This window comes from Botryllus schlosseri, chromosome 1 (assembly GCF_051294905.1).
Source record: "Botryllus schlosseri isolate E-star chromosome 1, Bs_hap1, whole genome shotgun sequence".
NCBI lineage: Eukaryota > Metazoa > Chordata > Ascidiacea > Stolidobranchia > Styelidae > Botryllus > Botryllus schlosseri.
The window spans coordinates 26,414,658-26,435,914 of NC_137236.1; the positions used below are offsets into that span (position 1 = coordinate 26,414,658).

Sequence of the window (21,257 nt, forward strand, 5' to 3'; positions counted from 1 at the left end):
TGAATGTGTGTTGTGTGACCAGGAGCGAATTCATATGTTTCCAGCCCCTTCCGACCAAATAAACAATGATTCTGAGCCCGCACTATAGCGTAATCGAAGCAACTTCTGGGGGGAGGAGTTTTTTCTATATGAATCTGGTTTCTATATGCATCTGGTCGGTATTATATTATTCGAATGAATTCTGTCAATAATATTGGTTGTTCCATATATTACTTTATAGATACTACTCTCCACCCATATGATCAGAGTTAACGGTAGAGCTGGCGGAGGACGATCAGTTCGAAAATACAGAGAACGCAATTGCACATCGTTAAAGGACATCTTCATCGGTTAAATCGACTTTCCCTTATTCGGTAGATATATTTCCACTGATTTTGAAAATCAATACCGTTTTGGCAGAAAATGAGTAATTTTTAAGATATCGGGCGTAAAACAGCAACCTCCGGCTGAAACGACACAAAATCGCTCGAGTGTATGATGACGTCGGATTGTGTGCAGTTTTATTTCTGTTGCTCACTTACCGAGTGCCATACGTGTATGTTTGGTGATCTGTTGGCTTGTTACTTATTTCTGTTGAAGTGATTGGCGATTTTCGCGTGTATAAAGGAATATGGACAGAGTAGATAGCAGACTATCGAAGAGGAGACGAAAAAATGGTAAACGATGCGTGGGTTACGGGTGCTCAAATGACTCTTTATACAGAACCCTAGGTTTCGTTTCCCGGAAAACAGTCTAAACCTATAAGGGACAAGGCATGGGTTGATACGGTTGGGAGAACGAGGAAACGCCAAGGAACGCCGAAAAATCATCCGTATTCTTATGTTGTGTTTTGTGTAGGCTTACCATATTTTGGAAATGAAAAAAGAGGACACTTTTTCAGAAATTTGCAAGATGCAAAACCGGAGTAGAATTCTCAAAAACCGGTGAATTTTTTCCCACTTTATAATCGGTTGACTAAAAAAAAAAAAGTCATCACTCTTCCGCTCAGAGCTCAAAATAAAGTTTTTTTCTCCACATTACCAGGTGGATGATTAAAAAAAATAAAAAAAATAAAGGTCATCTTTTCGCTCAGAGCTGAAATCACCGTTTTTCACTCCCAAATATCCGCCGGCATATCTGCGGCACATCACTTGCAATTTGATCTAAATCTTACCTAAATTTTCAAAAAAGAGGACAAAAAATTAAAAAAAGAGGACAAAAGGCCGTCCTCCGAGGACACTTTAAAAAAAGTCAAAAATGAGGACAAATCCGTATGGTAAGCCTAGTTTTGTGTTTCAACCATTTCAAACAGGAATGCTTTGTGCCTATAAACGATCTTCACAAGCAGGCTGGTTTTCGATATTACCGAATATTATTAGATAAAATAACTAGGACAAATAAAGTTAAGCTGAGTTCATTCAGGAGAAAGGGTGTGAATGCTATAGGTATGGTATGCTATGATAGTAGCTATACTCATTACGATACCCTAATGCGGGGGATTATAGCAATGAAAGTGAATCCAGGTAGTGTTCGTCCTGACAGAATAAGAGTGAATCACATCATTACCATGATTCCAATCAGCTTATGGGGACGGTGATGCATTGGAGGTGTCTTAAATATAGGCATGAACAGGAATATGGCCACATAATTATAACATCTAGCTTAGAGGCATGAGTGAATGACCCTCATTAAGGTGAAGCGGCGAGTCCGTTGCCAAGTAATTTTCTAAGACGACAACACTTTTCAGGAAGCTGAAAAACACTGCACAGAAATTTCGTCCAATTGTTATGGGGATTCTGCAAAAAAAGATACGGAAAATCCTGCCTGCGCATGTCGTTACTGCCATCCGATCAAAATTCACATCCAGTAGTTTCAAACGATTTTAATTTTGAAATGCTTCATTGTGAATGTATTGTTTTATTGAAAATAATAAATGCAACATATATAATCCATCAACACTGCTACTCTACCAGGGAGAGAAATATATCGGGTCTTGTGTCCAGCAATAGCATAATCCCAGTTAATTTTGACTATGCCGCTACTCAAATAAAATTGGTGAACTCCGTCGTTCCTAGTCTTGATTTGGTGAGAGCAATAACTTCATTGCAGTAATCTAGAGAAGGCAGAAATATATCGCAAAGTGTTTTAACGCAGTCACATTGAAGGCAGTATTCCAAACGCGCTGACCTCTCCATCCGAAACCATGGGTTCTAACTCGGTAGGATCGAGAACGTCTAAAGTCACAAGTAGATGGATTAAAAGGCCTTGCCTATATATTTCTTTGATACCACATATAATTGATACCTTAGTTTGAAAATTTATCCGAATAGCTCCCGCTTCTAGTTGTATCACTGATATCTCTTTCCATTATCATTTAGCGTTGCTAACTAACTAGGGCTGGATTGCCTTGGCAACTTTGCACACAATCTGACGTCATACAACGCATCGCTGACTCGCAACTCGTTTTTCGTAAGGACCGGATTCTCCATATTCAACTTGGAAATTCTCTGTCATGCTGCGTTTTTCGGCTATCATTTTTAGCTATAAGTGTTCAGCATGAAAAACTCTTCAATATAAGATAAAGTTGTATATGACGATGTAGATGACCTTTAAGTCATGTTCATGTCCTACCGAAATGATTGTTTATCAGCTTTATGCCGGTGCGCACCACGGAGCTTTATAAATACCCACATCCAGTGGTTTCCAACCTTTTATGGTCGTGACTCCATCTCCAATTTGAAAATGTTCCGTGTCCCAGATCAAAATTTGACGAGCAGATTACTAAAAGAAGTCAGCACCTTTGCCATGACTTACGCACGGGCTATTTTGGAAGCTGATTACTTTCAACATATTCGCAAACCCCAGAAGAAAGGCAAACGACCCATACGTTTGGAACGACTATCTTTGAATAAAGCAATTAAACGACCTTACCGATCTCTAGGAATATACCGTTCTCCTATAATTGCGATTACAATTAGACTTTTTCCAGTAAATGAAGGTTGTTTTTGTTTACATTTTATTTCAGTTTTTGCGAGGTCGGTAAGTCTCCATATTTAAATAGATGAATGTGATAGTAAATCGCGCGCAGCGCGAAGAAAAATATCATGCATCAGCACAAATTTTCCAAAAAAAATTTGTTTTTATGCTGATTTACGAAAAAATTATGAGCCTACGTCAAGTCTTCAAAATTCCTGACATTTGGCATATTTCAGAAAAACCTTTCCCGGACGCAGGTTTGAACAGTGAAATTCCGGACATGTCCGGCAAATTCCAGACGCATGGCAACCCCATGTTTGAATAGTAAAAATCCCGACTTCATGATCGGTTGGAACAAACGAACTTAGTCGCAGAGATCCTTGACAGCTAATACGCACATTTGCAGGTGTTGAGTTGCGAACGGCATCTGCGTGCGACGCCGAATCTTGTCTTGCAAATTTACACATCGCATCGCATAGTTGGTGGATAGTAAACAGAAACAGAATTTTCATAAAATTTTGCTTTCGTGCTTAAGTGTTGTTGTGGTAGGTAAATATTATTTTGAATTAAATATGATTCGATCAAATTGTTTGTTCATCAAGAGATTGTGCTTGAGGCAGACGGCAGTACAGAGCGTCCATATAAGGTACGAAATCGATAGAAAACATGGTGCCCTGGTCTACATCATACCGAATGAAATATTTGTAGGCTGGCGCAGCACCGTAACTGCCGCACCCCAAACCCTCCAATTAGGGGGGGGCGAGCTCGAAGGGGGCCCAAAATTATTTCGTTAATTAGCATAAATCATAGAGTATTTTTTGAAAATTTATGCAATTTTTTCAGAATTTTTTCGCGCTGGGCGCGACTTCAAAAAGCCATTTATCTTTATTATTGGGTATTGAGCCATTATCGCGCCACGACCCACCAAGACATACAATCAGGTTTTAAGCCATATAACATGAGACTCCAAGAAGTGTGCCAGAACGATTGGCAGCGAGAAAACCTTTGCCGAAAAGGACTATGCCGTTATGTTGACCGAAGACTTCGTTATATATACAAAATACATGGAGGTTGAATTGTCCATAGGCGCCTAAATGACGGGCGCCGAATGTTCCCGTCTTGGCAATCTCAACCTCACAAGACACATGCCAACCCGCTAAGAAAAATTTTACGCCAGTGAAGAAATACCAATTTGAAATCGTGTGCGTCTTTCAGTTTAGTACGTTGATGCGATTCTATATTTTTTGATTTATCAGACTGGAAGTCACGAAATGTCATCATTTAACGAAGTCATATCAACGGGTCCGCCCGCTCGAAGATGTTTAATTATTATTTACGGGCCCTCCCGTCTTCAAGACAATTCACGCAGCTCTGCCGGTAAATCTAATTACGTGAGTAGAGAGGACAAGAAAGTGATAGCAATATATATGCAGTTGACGATCTGATTGACCGATTTTATCATAAATTACCGAAAATTTTCGTGCCTCGTGCTGGCTCAGTATTCAATACAGCTGATTGCGTGACAAACGCGAACAACGTGATTGTGGGGGGTCGTTTTATCATCCTATGGGTGCTCAAGACCCAAGTTTTTGGGTTCCCTGACGAGGTGCCGTTTCGTTCCTGCCAACGGGTATACGCCCGAAGATGTTTAATTACTATGGAGTGGTCCTACCTTTTCGAACAGACGTCACTCAGCTCTACCGGCAAATCTGATTACGTGAGCAGAGAGAAGATAAAAATTGATAACAATATATTTGCAATTCCCGATCATACTGACCGATTCAATCATGAATTCTAGAATTTTTTCGCGCTTCGCGCGCTTAGGCGACCAAAGGTGACTCTCGCCCCCTCCCCAATGTAGTTGATAAGTAGCGATAAACCGGGTAAAGGCGGAGGGGGGGTCTGGGGGGTGATGCCCCCCCATAAGTTAGGTTTATCACCCGATGGGGGGCCAAGACCAACGTTTTAGGGGGGGGGCTGACGAAGTGCTGTTACGGCCCTGGGCTGGCGTGATGAAGACAAAAATGTGATATGATATTTTTACGTTATATAAAAGTCTATCATGAGGTGGCTCTAGTAAAAAAAGCTTGGAATGTTCGAAAATACATACAGAAAAGGAGTTGCGGTTAATCCTGACAACTTCTATATAAGCTGCACAACACCAAATGCAGGTCAATTTACTCGATGCGGCATAAACTGGCAATGAAAATACCTGCATGTCCGAGCATTTCGGTGATGTGATGATGATATGAAGTAAGCAATGAGATTTCTCCGAAATCTCGCTATCCTTCGCGAACAATCATCTTGGCCACTATGCTAGACGTAGGGTACTGTGCCATTGCGGCAGATTGGAAACAATCGTCATCCTTCACCATAGCCCTATTATAACAACATCTATATTATAATGGATCGCTCGACTTGGAGACAATTTGAGATTTCGTGCAGAAATTGGAATGAAATCGTGACGTGTTATTAAAAATGTTATTTAGTGTATTCAGTAACAGCGATTAAAATGTGTTTCTTGCCACGCCTGTCAGGCACGCCCATTTGCACCCATGCACAACTATTTATCAACAATAGGTGTATCAGAGTATGTGGTTTCTGAATTCCGTGAATATGGAATATCCCCTCCAGTTGAGAGCAGAGTTTTGAGGCTGTTATAAATTATAGTAACTTATTGTATATGGTACATGTAGTTCCGTACTTGGAATCCGCGCACTCAAGATAACAAAAGCAAATATCGGGTTCTTAGGACGGAGAATTGACTGACTGACTGGCCGACCGATAAAAATTTGTTTGATCTGAAAATATGTAAAGACCTACCCTCAGTGACGTGCGGTGAGGTTCATGACTGGTGAGGCACGCCCCCCACATACACACACACACAAACAAACACGCACGCACGTAACAATAGCAACGGGTATAGAGAACATTTTCTTTGCAGACTGATATCCTTTGCAATTCCATATTCTACAATACATATAGGACTGGTCGCTATTGTGCTAAATTGGCAAGTTTAGACGGATAATAATTACTATCTCTTCAAGTACCTGTATAAATTATTCGAAGCAAATGAAAATAGTATCCTCAGTTACAAATTTTGTTCAGTAAAAAAACACCACATTTTCCAAATTTCGAAATAAAATGCACTCAGGTCAAGTCAAAATACACTAGATCTTGTGTAAAAACACAGGAGTGGCATCACCGACCAGAAACAACGAAAACGTAGGCTATGTAAGTATAGCTTTGACATACCACAATTATAGGGGTTAAAGGTATTGCAGTCGAACACAGCATGAAGGACACAAACAAGGACAATGAAACATATGCAAATAGCTATCACATACCACAATTTAACATAGCTATGGATGGAAAATACATAACAGCTTCATAAATAAGGGAATGTATTGGCTCCGCATTACATATATTGGCCGTCGCTACTATATAATTCCTACAAGGCTGTTGGATTCCGAAATCGATTGCGCATTTCACTGCTCTTCGATTGTCCAATTGTTAGCGAAGAGTGCATGAGGCAGATTCGTTTGTGCCTCACCTGGCCATTGTTTCTCTGCGATGGCATTGTCTGTAATAAAGCCGAATGTCACCTTCATTAGCGATTTTTGGGGGTCCTGGTGCTCTGACACTGTTAATATTTCGATTTTTGGAATCAATGTTAGATGGCATTTCATTGATATCAGTTAATATGAATTCCGAGCTATTTATGAAGAATTGCATTGTCGCAGATGAGGCACGTGCCGCACCTGTACCTCACCTCTCCTTTCGCGGAGTATTTTTGAATAGTAATTATGCAAATTGATGATGTTGGGTGAAAAAATGTTCAAATTTAGTTATTTAGGAACATCCATGTAAAACATCAATAATCATCGACTTATCGAGGGTTTTCACGATTTCACTTACTCACACAGACAACAGGTGAGGCATTGCCTCACCTGCCTCATTGGAACGCACGTCACTGCCTACGGTACTTTATTTGTATGCTGCGTGTTGTTAAAACCGAGATCGAGAGAGGTGAAATCCCAATAGCACTACTCTCGTCGCAGGCAATACCTGTGGAATGTCTCTGCTCTCTACTATATAAACCAGGGGTCTCCAACACGCGGCCCGCGGGCCGCATGCGGCCCGCGAGGTCCTATTTTGCGGCCCGCGACCTGATTTGAAAAAAATTCAGAAAAACGCTTAGTAAATCATGTTGAAACGCTAAAATTGATTTCAGTTGAAACATAATGTTGTTGTTTTACAAAGTGAGCCATTCTATGTGCCCACTATCACTATTACTCACTAGTTGATACGGCTTCGGCATGGTAATATCATTCCATGGATGAAGAATTTGCTGGTACGAATGGGCATATTGCCTTGACGTGCAATGGCCCACCACTGCCAAGACCGAGACGCCTGCAAAACGACTTCGGGCGCTCCAAAAGACCATGCTTTACGAGGAGATAGTTGTCTAGCAAGTAAGCCTACCGTGTATAGCTAACCCCAATATTGATTCTTCAATCCATGGGTGGCCAATCTGCAGCAGTAGAAGGAAAATTATGCGGCTGTCGACACTTGTAATAACAACCCTAAGTTTTCGCAGATACCCCCTGCATCAGCTGTATCTGGGAATCTGATCACATTGGCCGAGAAAGGATAAATATTTTATAGTAATATGTGAAACTATACTAATATTTATTGACGAAATTCACTCATGAACATGAAAAAATTTTCGCGCTTCGCGCGACTACAGATTGGTTATCTGTGGCTCTTTACAACATAATTACTAACGATTTGGTGCGCATAGTAAGCCGATATGTGCATATAGATTAGTTCGGAGTGTACCGGCAATGGACATGGACATGATAACGTGGGTATTTGGCCCCAGCTAGTTTATCACGACTAACCACCGGTATGCGGCCGCAGGCTACATGAGTACGCGAAATGCGGCCGTGAATTACAAAAATGTTGGCCACTTCTGTTTTAGCGGCTAAAGAGTGTTGTCATTGTCAGGTATCGTGTACAGCTCATAGTCCAAAATATAATGACATTGATGATCATGATACTTTTTGTTGTATTTGTGTTCGTTCAATAAAATATTAGTTCTTTTGTGGTGACTATAACCGTCGCCTATGTTAGAAAGCACAGCGTTGTAATAACGTAGAGTTATCAGACGTGGTTGTTGAACTGCGTTGCCTACTTTTATATCGATATTGATGTCATGCGGCCCGCGGCCTCCAGGAATTTGGAAAAGTGGCCCGCGACCTATTTTGAGTTGGCGACCCCTGATATAAACTGTCTTGAACGACCTTTGCGGCATTCAAGTCGATCCGCAACCGTGATACCAGTCCGAAGCATTTTATTTCGAAAGATGCATAAATATGTTGAGGATCGTTTCATACGATTTTAAGAAACTATAAATCCGATATTTTTCACTGTTTCATGATATGACGCAAATTACGTTAGTCACGATTGGTAAGTGATATCGTTTTGCAGAAAAGACTTGGCGTGAAAGAACAAATGACATCGCGAGCAGTGGCTTGTGACAATCAACTCATCTAATTTTTTCATGTAGGATATTAGAATTTGTTATGAATGATATCCAAAGCACCTGTGTATAACACCGATGGTTATAGAAATGGTCATTGACGCGATGTGATTCTTTGCAGTATCCTCAGAACTATTTTAATCGTAAACGATGGGTAAACTGATAATTCTAATTTTGTGGGTTGGTGCTTGTGTCGCAGTCGAGCCGGACATAGTAGAACAAGAGAAATGCACACCGTGAGTATTGCCCCTGCTAATTCAACGGTCGAATATATGTAGTTTCAATATGATATTACTTCATCGACGAGTTGTGATAATAATCTGCCCATACCTCAAGTCGTCACATTTACCGCCGACACATGAATGAAAATTAACAAGATGTATCAATGGTGAGGATAGTTTTTGGTGGTTGAAATTGCGTGCTGCGGCATTAGAGCTGCAAGCCTGCGTCACTAAGCATATAGCTTCCTCTTTCGCCTTTGTGTTTAGCATCAAACAAAAAAGCGGAGTTACCCATTGTTTGATAGGTCAACAAAAAGATATTATGATAACCCTTTCACATTACGATCGCCGATTGTTTTGCTATTCTGAGCGATTACAAACAATTTGTTCAACGTGGAAGTGTTCACCCTGATGTTTGTAGAACGGCGCATAGGTCATTGAATGCGCCGAGCAACAATGCACTGGTTAGCAATCTACTGCCGAAATCGTAAAAACAACCTATTGGGTATACGATGACATCAATTATTGTTTTCATTTGACGTTACTGTCTATTTCCCAAAACAAATTTCCAAACGGAAACCACCCAAATGACCCAATGCCTATATCTCAAAAAAACTTCACAAATGTAGCAGCGATTATGCACGTTGCGTATCGAAGAAATGTAGTGTGCAAAATGTAGATATAACGAATGTTGTACATGTATTATTGCCATGTGCTCCAAACATGACACGTTTGCTGTATCGCATTTACCATGCAAAACCAAGCAATATTTTCAGGAACATAGGCAGCCAAATAGAGCAACAACTGCACCTGCATTTCATTTGCATATTCGAATCATTTAGTTTCCACGTGATAAATGACATGTCGTTGGTTATTAATTCATGTCGTTTATGGGCTTGACCATCCACCAATGACCAGTGGGATATTGCTTTCGGTGACGTGTAAACAGGGTAGCAAAATTTAATTTGATGATGTCCACAGGGGGATCATATGCGTATGTATACAATAGATGTATATTGCATAGCATACCCATGTGATATTCAGTGAAATTTGAAACCATCGGCAATTTCCATGGTGCACATGATTGACAATGGAATGTTGTAATAATCTACGTATCAATATGTCGTCAGACTGTTGTAATCCGTATACCTATCAATAAGTGTAATGATGTTGTAATCCATGCAGCGATGTAGTGTAGATAACTAAAGCGAGGATGGCGGTCATGTGGGACTTCTGCTATGCCTGTAACATATCAACTGTAGTCACATATCATTATCGCCGCAGCGAATCTGACACACATGGTAATGTACAGTTCAATACAACGTAGAAGCCGCAACTGCCATCACGGTGTTCTAAAATGTTCGAAGTAAAAGTCTTATCGGACACTTCATTTCTGTACAAACACACTGAAAAGGGGTTGTTCAGTTTGAACACATTTGAAGATTTTGGTTTAAATACCTAATAAAGAGACAGAAAGTCACTTTGCGAAAAACAAAAAGCCCAGTATGACTATAAGTCCGAAACACTATGTCAATGAATAATCGTGTAACATCAAGCCCAACGCTAAATTTCCGACACCATATATTGCGTTTACTTGACAATAATCGCTACTTTACAGCCGAGACAGAAGAGACTCTATATACCCGGAATGCATGCAGGGAAGCGACCTAACTTTAGGGTGTGATTATTCGAATTACACCAAAATTCCTGATCCCGATCATATATATCAAGTAAAGTCCTGTCGAAATACAATAAAACTTCTCGTCAACGACAGTTGTCTGAGCGACCTCACCGAAGGTAAATTGCAGTATGCTAAGTCGTGAAAATTCAAATCAAGTTTTGTTTATTTGTAATTTAGAGAGATATTTACTATCTTTCTTAACCATGAACCATACTAAATGGGTCCGACTATTTTTCATCTTGACGTAACGTCATCAAGATTGTATACACTACTGCGAATAAACTACTATTATATTTTATCACGATCCTGACCAACAGGATAAAAACGCAATGGAATCTAAAAATCATACAATAGTGAGAATGAGTCTTATAATTTACATCATTTTTTTCTCAAAAAGTTCAATTGCAAAATATTGTCGATTTTTTTTAAACATATCCGTCCGGCTGGTAATACCCTTCCATTCATGAAATGAAATCCGAATTTACTCGTTTACAGATCAACTAATAAAGTACGAAAACATAGAAACTTTGGATTGCGGCAGAAACAAAATTCAAATTCTCAGGAGAGGGGTATTTCGCAACAATGCCAATCTCAGAAAAATTGACATGAGTCGGAATTACATCAAGGAGATCGAGAGAGGGACTTTCGCAGGTAGATATCGCGTCAATTTCTTCTAGAAATCACTCTAGTTGAAGTTGGACAAATCGATCAAGACAACTGCTGGGAAATTTCATTCTACCTGATCAAGAGAAGCCAATGTTACCATGAAGTATCGATTGATATGTTACCGTCGCGCTGAAGCGTTGCGTCACGAATCCCGCTTTCCTTCGAAAGGGATATATTGTTTTGAGTGTTAGATCATAGACGTCAAATTGTGTATGTATTACGTGTATTGCGTTTTCTGACGTGATCTAAATTACTCATGTTTGCTATATTCGCGCCGGGAACGAATGAATTCCATGTTACTTTTCAGGCTTGAGTAATCTCAAGGTCCTTCTCCTGAGCAGCAACTTATTGGAGGGGATCGAACAGTCAACGTTTGAAGAGCTGGAATCATTGCAAGAACTATCTGTACATAATAATTACATAAAAGTGCTGAAGAATGGAACTTTTAGTCATCTGCGTCAGTTAAAAGTGCTGGATTTGACAGGTGGGAACGACGAAAGCAAAAAATAATGGGGTTTTATCAGAAGTGGTTAGTAACGAATTTCATCTGATTTATCGAAGTACTCAAGTTTTTCAGATTTCTCCCAAATCTACTTGAACTGTAGTTTGGAAAAATCTGGATCTGGATTTTGAAAATTGGCTCTGTTTTGAGTTCGCTTCAATAGCACCGAGAAGAACATAATTGCGGATATTGTACCAATTTGCAGTGTCAATGCGATTATTTCTTGACCTAATAAACGGACTGTTTTGCACCTAAATATCAAAATTTTGACATTTTCTGACATTGAAGAACTAAATTTTGACAAAATTCTGTGCTTTCAAGTATTCAAATTAGGGATTGTTGCGCCTAAGAATAGCATTGTAGTACATTTTTGGTTGAAACTGTCCGTCATTACGAAGTAGGTTGGCAAGAATAGAGAAAAAACGTTCAACAGCAGCAATTGTTTGCTGACAGCATGGACGCTCAGTGTATTCTGCCGGAGTGCTAGTAATAGACCTGTTGCTTCATACCAACAATGTTTTCTACGTCGACCTTTTTAGTACTCAATCCAAAATGACTTATTGGGCAATATCGAAAAATAATCGCCCTATATAATCATTACTTATCATTGCTCACATTGATTTAATTGCAAAGATAGTTTGCGGACAAGAATCAATCATTTTTATGACAGTAATTGTCGCTACAAATCTAGTCGAATGAGCACCTGTCATGGTTAGTAAATACATTTTCAGAAATTGTACCATATTCGCAGTATCGTTAGTCACTTTGTTTTGGCCGTGAAGATGCACCTAGCAATGTCAATGGTAGCCATCTCCGCGTGACTGTTAAAGGTCTGCAACCCCGCGAACAGTACTTTCTGGAATACTTTTCAAATCTTTCTTTTTTTCTCTATTTGAAGAAATTTTGATATCCCTTGGAAATTTTACTTCAGCTTGTAATTTAGTATAAATTTACGGCATTACTTCTACCAAGAGTGGCTTTTCCGCTCTCCCATTGATCACCTCTGGCTGTCGAGTATCTTTTTTCTCGAATGACATTTGAACCATCTCGATCTGCAGGAAATGAAATTAGTGTCATAGAAGACGGAGCATTTGAGGGCCTGGATGAACTGCAAACGCTGTACCTGGACGGCAATAAATTAACCGTTTTGAAAACATCCATATTCGCATCTCTCCGCAATCTTACAGTTTTAACGCTGTCTCATAACAACCTGACTCGCTTTCCAACTTTCCAAACGGTAAGTGTAATCTTACTCGGCAGTATACATGAACGGCGATATTTGTATATTCTACAGAGTTATTTTCCGCATTTACATACTTTGGACATCAGTCGCAACCACATCCCGTCTATTAAAGATTTGGATTTATCAACAATCCCGAGGCTTCAGTAAGTCCTTTTGTGATTTTGTGTCATTGTAAATTATTAAAAAATATGTAAACGTCCTTGATATAGATATAATCAATTATTGAGCTGAGTATATCCGTTTTTGGTTTAGAAACTTGATCTTGAAGAACAACGAATTGCTCTCATTGCCAGAAGGTGCATTTAGCATGAACGAAGAATTAAGGATGGTCGATCTTTCAGGCAACAACTTGACGGAAATAGAAAGACATATGTTTACGAATTCCTGGTAATGTGGAACATTCTATTCGATAAAACCGTTTAACTCCGAATGGATTGCTTGTGTCCAATCTCAATTAATAATTAAATAATCGCGTCATACATTCGGTGCTTTTTTGTTGCAGCCATTTGGAGGAATTGAATTTGAGCGATAATCGCCTGACCGTCTTTCATCTTGATTGGTACTCATCAGTCATTCGAAACGGACATCCCAGTGACGATGATATCAACAGAAACAAATGGGACTGTACATGTGATCTCTATCATCTCCACGTAAGGATGCCCTAGTACCGATTTTTAATAACGGGAGCCGCGTTAACTTAACGAGATTGGGACTAACCGATGCCGATCTAGCTAGCTAATACCTGGCTGTGTATGAGGTATATCACACATTCTAACATATTGATTCAAACATATTCGTCTGGATATTACGGTGACCACGGTTAAAGAAAATTTTAGAGCACATTCTGCCCTATAGATATGAGTTCATTGTAGTCATCGTTTAAATTCAATTATAAGTAGAAATTACGTCGTTAATTTGTACTCAAGTACAGGAAGGCTATAAGGAGTGATATACAAGTAATTACAAATGTTAATATGCAAGGCCTGCTATTGCATAAAAAAATCAAGACTGTTAAGTATAGAAGTTGAATCAGTGTAAATCATAACCACTGGAGTAACTAAAGTAATCATTATGACGACTTTGGCATCATATTTTTACGGCAGCAAATTGTAGGGGTTAAGAGCGTTTTTTGCAAACGATCATTAGATATTTTCGGTGGAATCAAACGAATGTCACCTTTATATTGTTTACATGCTCATAAATAGCTGAATTTCGCAGAAAATGCTTCGACACAAGAAGGCGAGGAGGCAAATGTTCCATCCCGAATGCTACACCGGACTGGATGCCGAAGGACACCTAACTAAATGTAGACATTCTCAACCACACCTTGCCACGGCATATCACTGCAAAACGAAAACGACCACAAAAAGCTACGTTAGACATGTCAACAAAGCGGCATACGACAGATCCGTTGTGAGGAAGCAAATGGAACTAACCACCATATCACCACGAACCACGATCTTACCATCAACGGAGGCAGTGACAAAGAACGCATCTACAATTGTAATGCTAGTCACCTTCATCACAGCAGGGATTCTGGCAACAATTTTGACAATGATTATGGCAGCTGTTTGCGTTAGGAGACGGTATAGCAAGAAGCTCGAGAAACAGAGAAGTGTAGAAACAGGACGTCACGACTTCATTCACATAGCGGATCCAACCCCGGCGTGATTTACCTGCTTTTTAAGGGTTGTCACACAAATAGCAGAGTGGGTCCAGTAGTCGACGTTGGGACTCGCATAGATTTAATTTTCTACTCAATCAAAAGTAAAAATAGAGATTACTTCAAGCGGAAGTAGAAAATTAAGATTTTAAAACTACTAACATGATTAGTTTCAAGACGTAGTTGGTCGATATGTCGCAAAACTTTACTAGTCGATCGAAGATAAATACGTTGGAGCTTTCCGAGTGAATCTTCAATACTAACGCAGAATGACTATGACACCGCAATTTACGAAAGATAAATATTCAGTTACTGTCATACATGAGCCACTGCTTCATTTCGGTATGATAAAATCACGAAAAACATGATGAAAGTATATGGTTGAACTCTAGTGAAATTTAAAATCCTTAAGTCTAAAAATTACTAAGCTTTGAATAAAAATCATTTAAGTATAGAAGTGGAAGTAGACAAACATAAAAAGCGGGTTCAGTACCGCAAGTAGGCGAAGGCTAATTTAGTACTCAGAAAAAATACAATCACTTCGTTAGCAACTGCCATTGATATTCAGGAATTATCACATTCCGTGTAGTATGTCCATCTTGCCTCATTCTCTTACATTTTACGTATAAGACTGCTCTATCTTTCGATACGCGAATTAGGCTCACAAGGCGCTTTGCCTGTCCGTATCCCCGCGACCTGTATCACTTGTTATACGTATTGTTATACGGCCGGAGCCAGATCGGAGCCGGACCAGAGAATTGGCAAACCGGATCGGAGCCGGACCAGAGAATTTGTCGATCCGCTTCGCACTACCGCGCAGTGACGAATACCGATAATATGACTATGCAATAAGGTTTGTCCAGAAAAAAACACATCTCCCTGTGTTGATATAGAAATCAATATATTTTTTTACTATGACGTCTATCTCGGTTTTGATAATACACCCAGTAAAAATATGTATCATCCAATAGAGCGCTTGAAACACTACTTGGACAAGTTCGCCAAAATGTAATTTGCCCGTTCATGAATAGCCAATATGGAAATGATATATTTTGAGTTTTATGTAAGAATCACTTATTATGAGAAATATATACCAACATATACAGCCTGTACATAAACTACCTTTATATATTAAGTCAGTGAATTAGTATAGCTATCCTCAACCAATACGATGCATGTAGGTAGAGTTGTTGTCGTTGTTGCTTATTTATGAGCTGTGGGTCATTTTTACCACAGTCTATAATGGCGAAGTATGCGTGTAGTGTTAGACTAAAATCTTGGTTCTGGAGAAAAAAAATCATTTATTATCTCCAAATAACTACCCACATCTTCCAGAGAGCATTTCGCACTTTCATCGTGATAAATTTTCCGGTATCAGTTTACGCTTTCGTCAGTAGCCCATATTTCATGTTTTTACGTTGCTCATTCGAGCGGTTATCTTGAGAGTCCATTTTTGTACAGCAATAAACAGCGTCACTGTCAGCGTCTAGTCACTGTCACCAAACTTTTACGAAGCGTGAATAAACGGAGTGATATCTTGCATCTATTCTCATCTAATTATTTCAAGCGGAAATACTTAACCATACATACCGGTGAATCTTTCTCACTTTTGTCTCAGTAATTCACCTGTGTCAGTTCTACTTTAGGTCTCTAATAACTAGTTATCATGTATTTGCTTGTAATATATCGGTGTTCTTCATAGATTCAGCGCATTATAGTCGGTGTTTGTACTAAATGTAACGATGAATTTCCTTAAAACATAAACAGCTACGCAGGGCCGTAACTGTTGCACCCCAAATCCCCCAAATGGGGGGGGGGGGGCGAGCTCGAAGGGGGCACAAAATTTTTCGGTGGATTAGCATAAATTACAGAGTATCTTTTTCAAATCTTTGCAACTTTTTCAAAATTTTTTCGCGATTTCAAGTTACCAAATATCATGGTTCTTGGGTACTCTTCCCACAAGGAAACATACGCAAGCTTTATAAAAATGGGCATATCGCCGTAGGTCATTACCAAGGGTTAGCATATTGGGGAAATCTGGAAAGAGGACACTTTTTCAGAATTGTCAGACTTGCTAAACCGGAGAAGAATCTCAAAAAATGGTAAATTTCTCCCACATTGTGGTCGGTTACCTTAAAAAAGGTCATCTCTCTCGCTCAGAGCCCAAAATACAGTTCTTCCCTTCACATTGTCAGGTGGTTGACTAAACAGAAAGATCAACTTCCCACTCAGTTCCCGAAATACCCGCCGGAGCGTCACTTCGGTGATGATTTACGGCATTTCAGTCGTATTTTGCTATAAATATGACCAAAATTCTCAAAAAAGAGGACATAATCTCAAACAAGAGGGCGTCCTCCGAGGATACTTTCAAAAAAGTCAAAAAAAGATGACAAATCCTCTTAAAAGAGGACGGTATGGTAACCCTACATTACCGAGCCACGACGCACCAAGACCAGGGACATCTAGTCTAGATATCCCTGACCAAGACATATGAAGTTTTAGGCCATGTGACACGCAACACCAGTGAGTGTGCCACAACGATCGGCAGCGAGAAAAGGACTGCCCACAACACCCAGGATATAACCAACTATGCCTCACGAGGCCTCAAATGCCAATGCCACAATTTTCTGTCACGAATCACCAACGGGTCATGTTTTATCATCATGAACTAGAAATGGGACGTAATAGCTGGTCTTCTACCGCATGGTAGCTTTTACAAGTGATGTGATAGTGAGATTTGCTAATAAATCAGGTTTTTGTAGTAGTTTTAGGGTGAACTTCAAGTTCTTGAATCTAAAAAAAGATATGGCGTTTGAATATATCGTCGAATACTTGAAATCCCAAAATACCGTCGCGGGGGGCACTAAATGTTCTCGTGGGCCGCATGTGGCCCGCGGGCCGCGTGTTTGAGACCTCTGGTTTAATTTATCATCATGTTCCGCGCAACGCTTTCTTTGCTAAGCTATTTTGAATACTTCGTTTTCATTTCACACTTCTCATATTTATGTTGGCAAGGATTTCGCGTTTAAAACAAATTTGTGTTAAATGTTTACGTGTCTATAATGTAACATTTTAACTTATACCTTCTTCTGTTAGGCTGAGCGACATTGAACAAAATTATGCTTTCTTAGTTAGTTGTAAGAGCCTCTATTTCAACTTTGGTATTGTATTTTAATAGTATTTAAAACGGCTGTCATTGCAAGAACCTTGAATTCAAATGAAAATACCATCTTCATAAAATTTACGACATGCAAGAACAATTAAGCTACCGCAGAACCTAATTTATTTGTGTTCTAGACAATAATGACCAAAGCTAGCATAATTGAATATTCGGTGAAGAAAAAACTTGACCTGATTGAAAAAAATGCTGGTTGCCTTTTTTGAGTTCAGCGCAAAAAATTGACTCAAAAATAGTTATAACATATTTGACCTTTGAAAAATAATTTTCTAACGCACAACAGTGTTATTATTATCGGAGTGTTTCGGACCGGATAACGTTCATTTCTAGAATCGGGTCTAGGAGTCGAACAGGAGTCGGAATAGAGCTTTAAAAACAGGATCGGAGTAGGACCAGAGAATTTTTCGATCCGCTCCGCACTACCGGCAATCCGCAACATGACGCTTTCGACAGGGCTGCGCAAATTTTCAACTTTGTCGCTAGTTGCGAGCGAGGTCGAAGCAGTTACTGATCGTAGTCTCTATGTCACCACTCCAGTTTGTCCCGTCACTGCGTGTTCCAGCTTCTATAATGGTTTCTTCGTTAAAGTTATAATGATTTGAGACCGTTTTAAAACGTAATGTATATTAACTGCAAGAACGCATTCTACTGTAAGAAGTACCGGTACTTGGTAATCAACAAAAACAAACCAGTATCGCTTCTGAAAGTCACAGACATTGCATGTCTATGGAAATATTATGCCTTGCTTGGTTTACTTTACGCATTGGTTGGAAACTGGGAAAAGCACTTACTACTTTTAATCGAGGTGTGTCATGAGATTTCAGAGATGTAGGCCTATATTTCAGGCACAGGTACATATCGGAGCGCGGCGTCTGAAAATATCACTGTCGACTTAATTGGCAGTATCAGTGTAATTCATGATGCAAGATTTCGTCTATTCTCCTCTTTACCATACTTTGGAACGAAATAGTGGGGATTATGAGATTCAGTAGAAATGGAATATGCATAATTATAGAGGAGGGTGAAGCTCCCGAGAGCTAAAATAAACCAAACCCATGGATCAATTTCAATGCTAATACCTACGGGCGAATCGAAGAATGAAATGGAAAGACTCCCAGAATTTATCTTTGAACATTGTTATGACCTTTTCCATTTACAATTAAATTATATTGCATTTGAGAGTTGTTCTCTACCTTGTGGAGAAATTCATGTACAATTGATTGACAGCTGATGCAGTCATTGAGGCCATGAGAGACAGAAAGTTACACCTAGAACTCTAGAAATCTGAATCAGCAACCGGAAATAACGCCCGTCCCGCGCAGATTCTGCGCTTTCAGCATTGAAATATGCCATTGGTTCGTAATGGAAAACTGTGTACATATCAGACGTCACCTAATTCATTGGCAAAAATCCGTGCCCCTCGAAATATTCATATTTACGTTATCCATAGAGACGTGCGATGTGTATCCACTTCGAAAATTCGGACAGAACACGCAAGCGATGTAGTCGCCGCATGTGCGCATTGCCGAGTACTCATTCGACACCAGTGTACATTGCGTCGCGACTTACGACGCGCGACTTACGATAGTGACGACCGGTTTACACTGAGTGGAAGCTACGCTAAGCTAAGCAAAGCTAAGCAAAGCTAAGCGAAGCTGAAGTTTACACTGCCGGCGTAAATCGTGTGCAGCCACGCGTGGCCAGCGATAGTTCGTTCTTAAATTGACGTTTCTTATCCGGGCCACTAATCACTAGCTCATAACGGTACATTTATGCAAACTTCGTCGATGGCTGCCGGGTGATTGATCGAATCTATAAGGCAATGCACTGTACTCAAAGTCTTCTATCAACAGATGAATCAGTCTAAAAAGATAACGATGCTAATTTGTGGAGACTCCACAAGATCACTGGGATTTCTTCGTATATACATCTGCTCGCCTGTACACTATCCCTTACCAGCAGTTTCCCCTTGTTGTTATTGACCAAATGTATATCACAAATCTCTGGGAATTTAATATTCAGAATATCACGGCATTAGTATTCATATAAAAGCAGTCTGAAATGTCATATTGAAATTTGTTTCAAATGGTCATAACAAGCGGAATTTTTCTTCTTTAATTATCACTTGACCACAAAATCTGTCAATGTCAACTATTCCTGTATGAAGAATCAGCTACTGCTAATAGCATAACACTAAAATACTTCTTATGGTTGAAATAAAATGAGCCAAAATTGTGTGGTGCTTTCAACAAATACATGTTTTTCCATCGTAGATTCAATATAATTTGGAAAATGACATATCATGTTGAAATAATCCGCAATCTTTAGCATACACTTGATAAAAGAAGCAATTTGTGAAACAGCAAATTACCACACACTACGCCAATGTCATCAGGTCTGAACTTGTATGAAGCATCACATCAGCTACTCCAGCACAATATCAATATGCTTTTTATAATTGCAGAATATTGGGATAGAGATGACTGGCCTGGTGGGAACTTGCAAGTTGTACCATAACGTGCTTTCCATCTATAGATCCGATACTATTCGGAAAATGACATATCCTGTTGAATTCATCTGTGATCGTTTTGTATCCATTTCGTCGTGAACCAAGGATGGAGTAGGCTGCATCCCACAATGAATAATTTTCGCAACAGAGGAGATGCTCATTCGGTACGAAAATCCAATCGTTTGATAATAGTCGCCAGTCACTCAATATCTGTAAACTAATGAGGACATAGAACGACAGTGTTTCAGACAATAATTTTCTGACACTTATCACAATTTCACTCATTCAAGTGATACAAGCTTATCCAAAACTGTACTCCCCATTTTATATGGTTCAAACACAAAAAAGTGAGTGGTTTTGAATAGTCACATAGTTATTATCTTTTGTGTGACATGAAAATATGTATTTTTGGACAAAAACTATTTCGTAGCGACTAAAAAATACAATGTGACTCCCAGTCTTTGGTGCAAAGGAATATATTCTCGTCACCACACTATTCGACTTGGTTATTGAATCGTATTCGGGTACCCTAATCGTGATGCCTACCCCTTGTTGTGGAGACAGCCAGCATGCACAAAGTAGAGCAAGACAGACGGGTTGGATAACGGCCTAGTTGACTCTAAAATTCTGGACATCTAGCAATTTTGTATTGAGAATTCAAAAAAGCAATGCTAAATTTTGGGTGAAAACAAGTTTGATATTGCACAGCCACATTATTTCACATGACACTTGAGAAGACATGACCAAACCGACCAGGTTACGTTTATCATCATATATTTGGTGTGTCAAGACGTTTCCTACTGCACGCCTATGTGCAGTGAACAAAATCTCTGGTATGCTGTGCAGTGTGCACACGACAACGATTCCATATTGGCAAACCGGTCGCATGTCTATATATTTGAAGTTTCTCGTCTCTTCATTGTTGGGTGAACTCATATTTTCTTTTCCTTGGAATCGATCACATGAAGTAGTCTCAACGCCATAAGCAGTAGCCAGCTATACATATCTCTTTCGACGTCTTTTCAACGGAACCGGTATCGCGACCTCATTCGATCTCGGGTTGCCGCCTCTGTGCGCTTCCCTGCGCCACGAAA

General features: G+C 39.6%; 1 protein-coding gene across 2 annotated transcripts; it reads left to right on the plus strand.

Annotated features, from left to right (window-relative positions):
• Positions 1-8,587: 8,587 nt before the first annotated feature.
• Positions 8,588-18,833, plus strand: LOC145446136 (uncharacterized). Of its 2 annotated transcripts, XM_080324364.1 has the most exons (9): positions 8,588-8,736; positions 10,340-10,518; positions 10,898-11,053; positions 11,376-11,552; positions 12,629-12,807; positions 12,865-12,956; positions 13,066-13,200; positions 13,316-13,463; positions 14,032-18,833. In XM_080324364.1, exons 1-9 carry the CDS (start codon positions 8,651-8,653, stop codon positions 14,482-14,484), a joined length of 1,605 nt encoding a protein of 534 aa, XP_080180490.1. In that variant the 5' UTR covers positions 8,588-8,650; the 3' UTR covers positions 14,485-18,833. The 2 variants fall into 2 exon arrangements, with proteins under 2 accessions (XP_080180490.1, XP_080180499.1); XM_080324373.1 differs by lacking the exon at positions 10,340-10,518 and having other exon boundaries at positions 8,619-8,736.
• Positions 18,834-21,257: the final 2,424 nt, after the last annotated feature.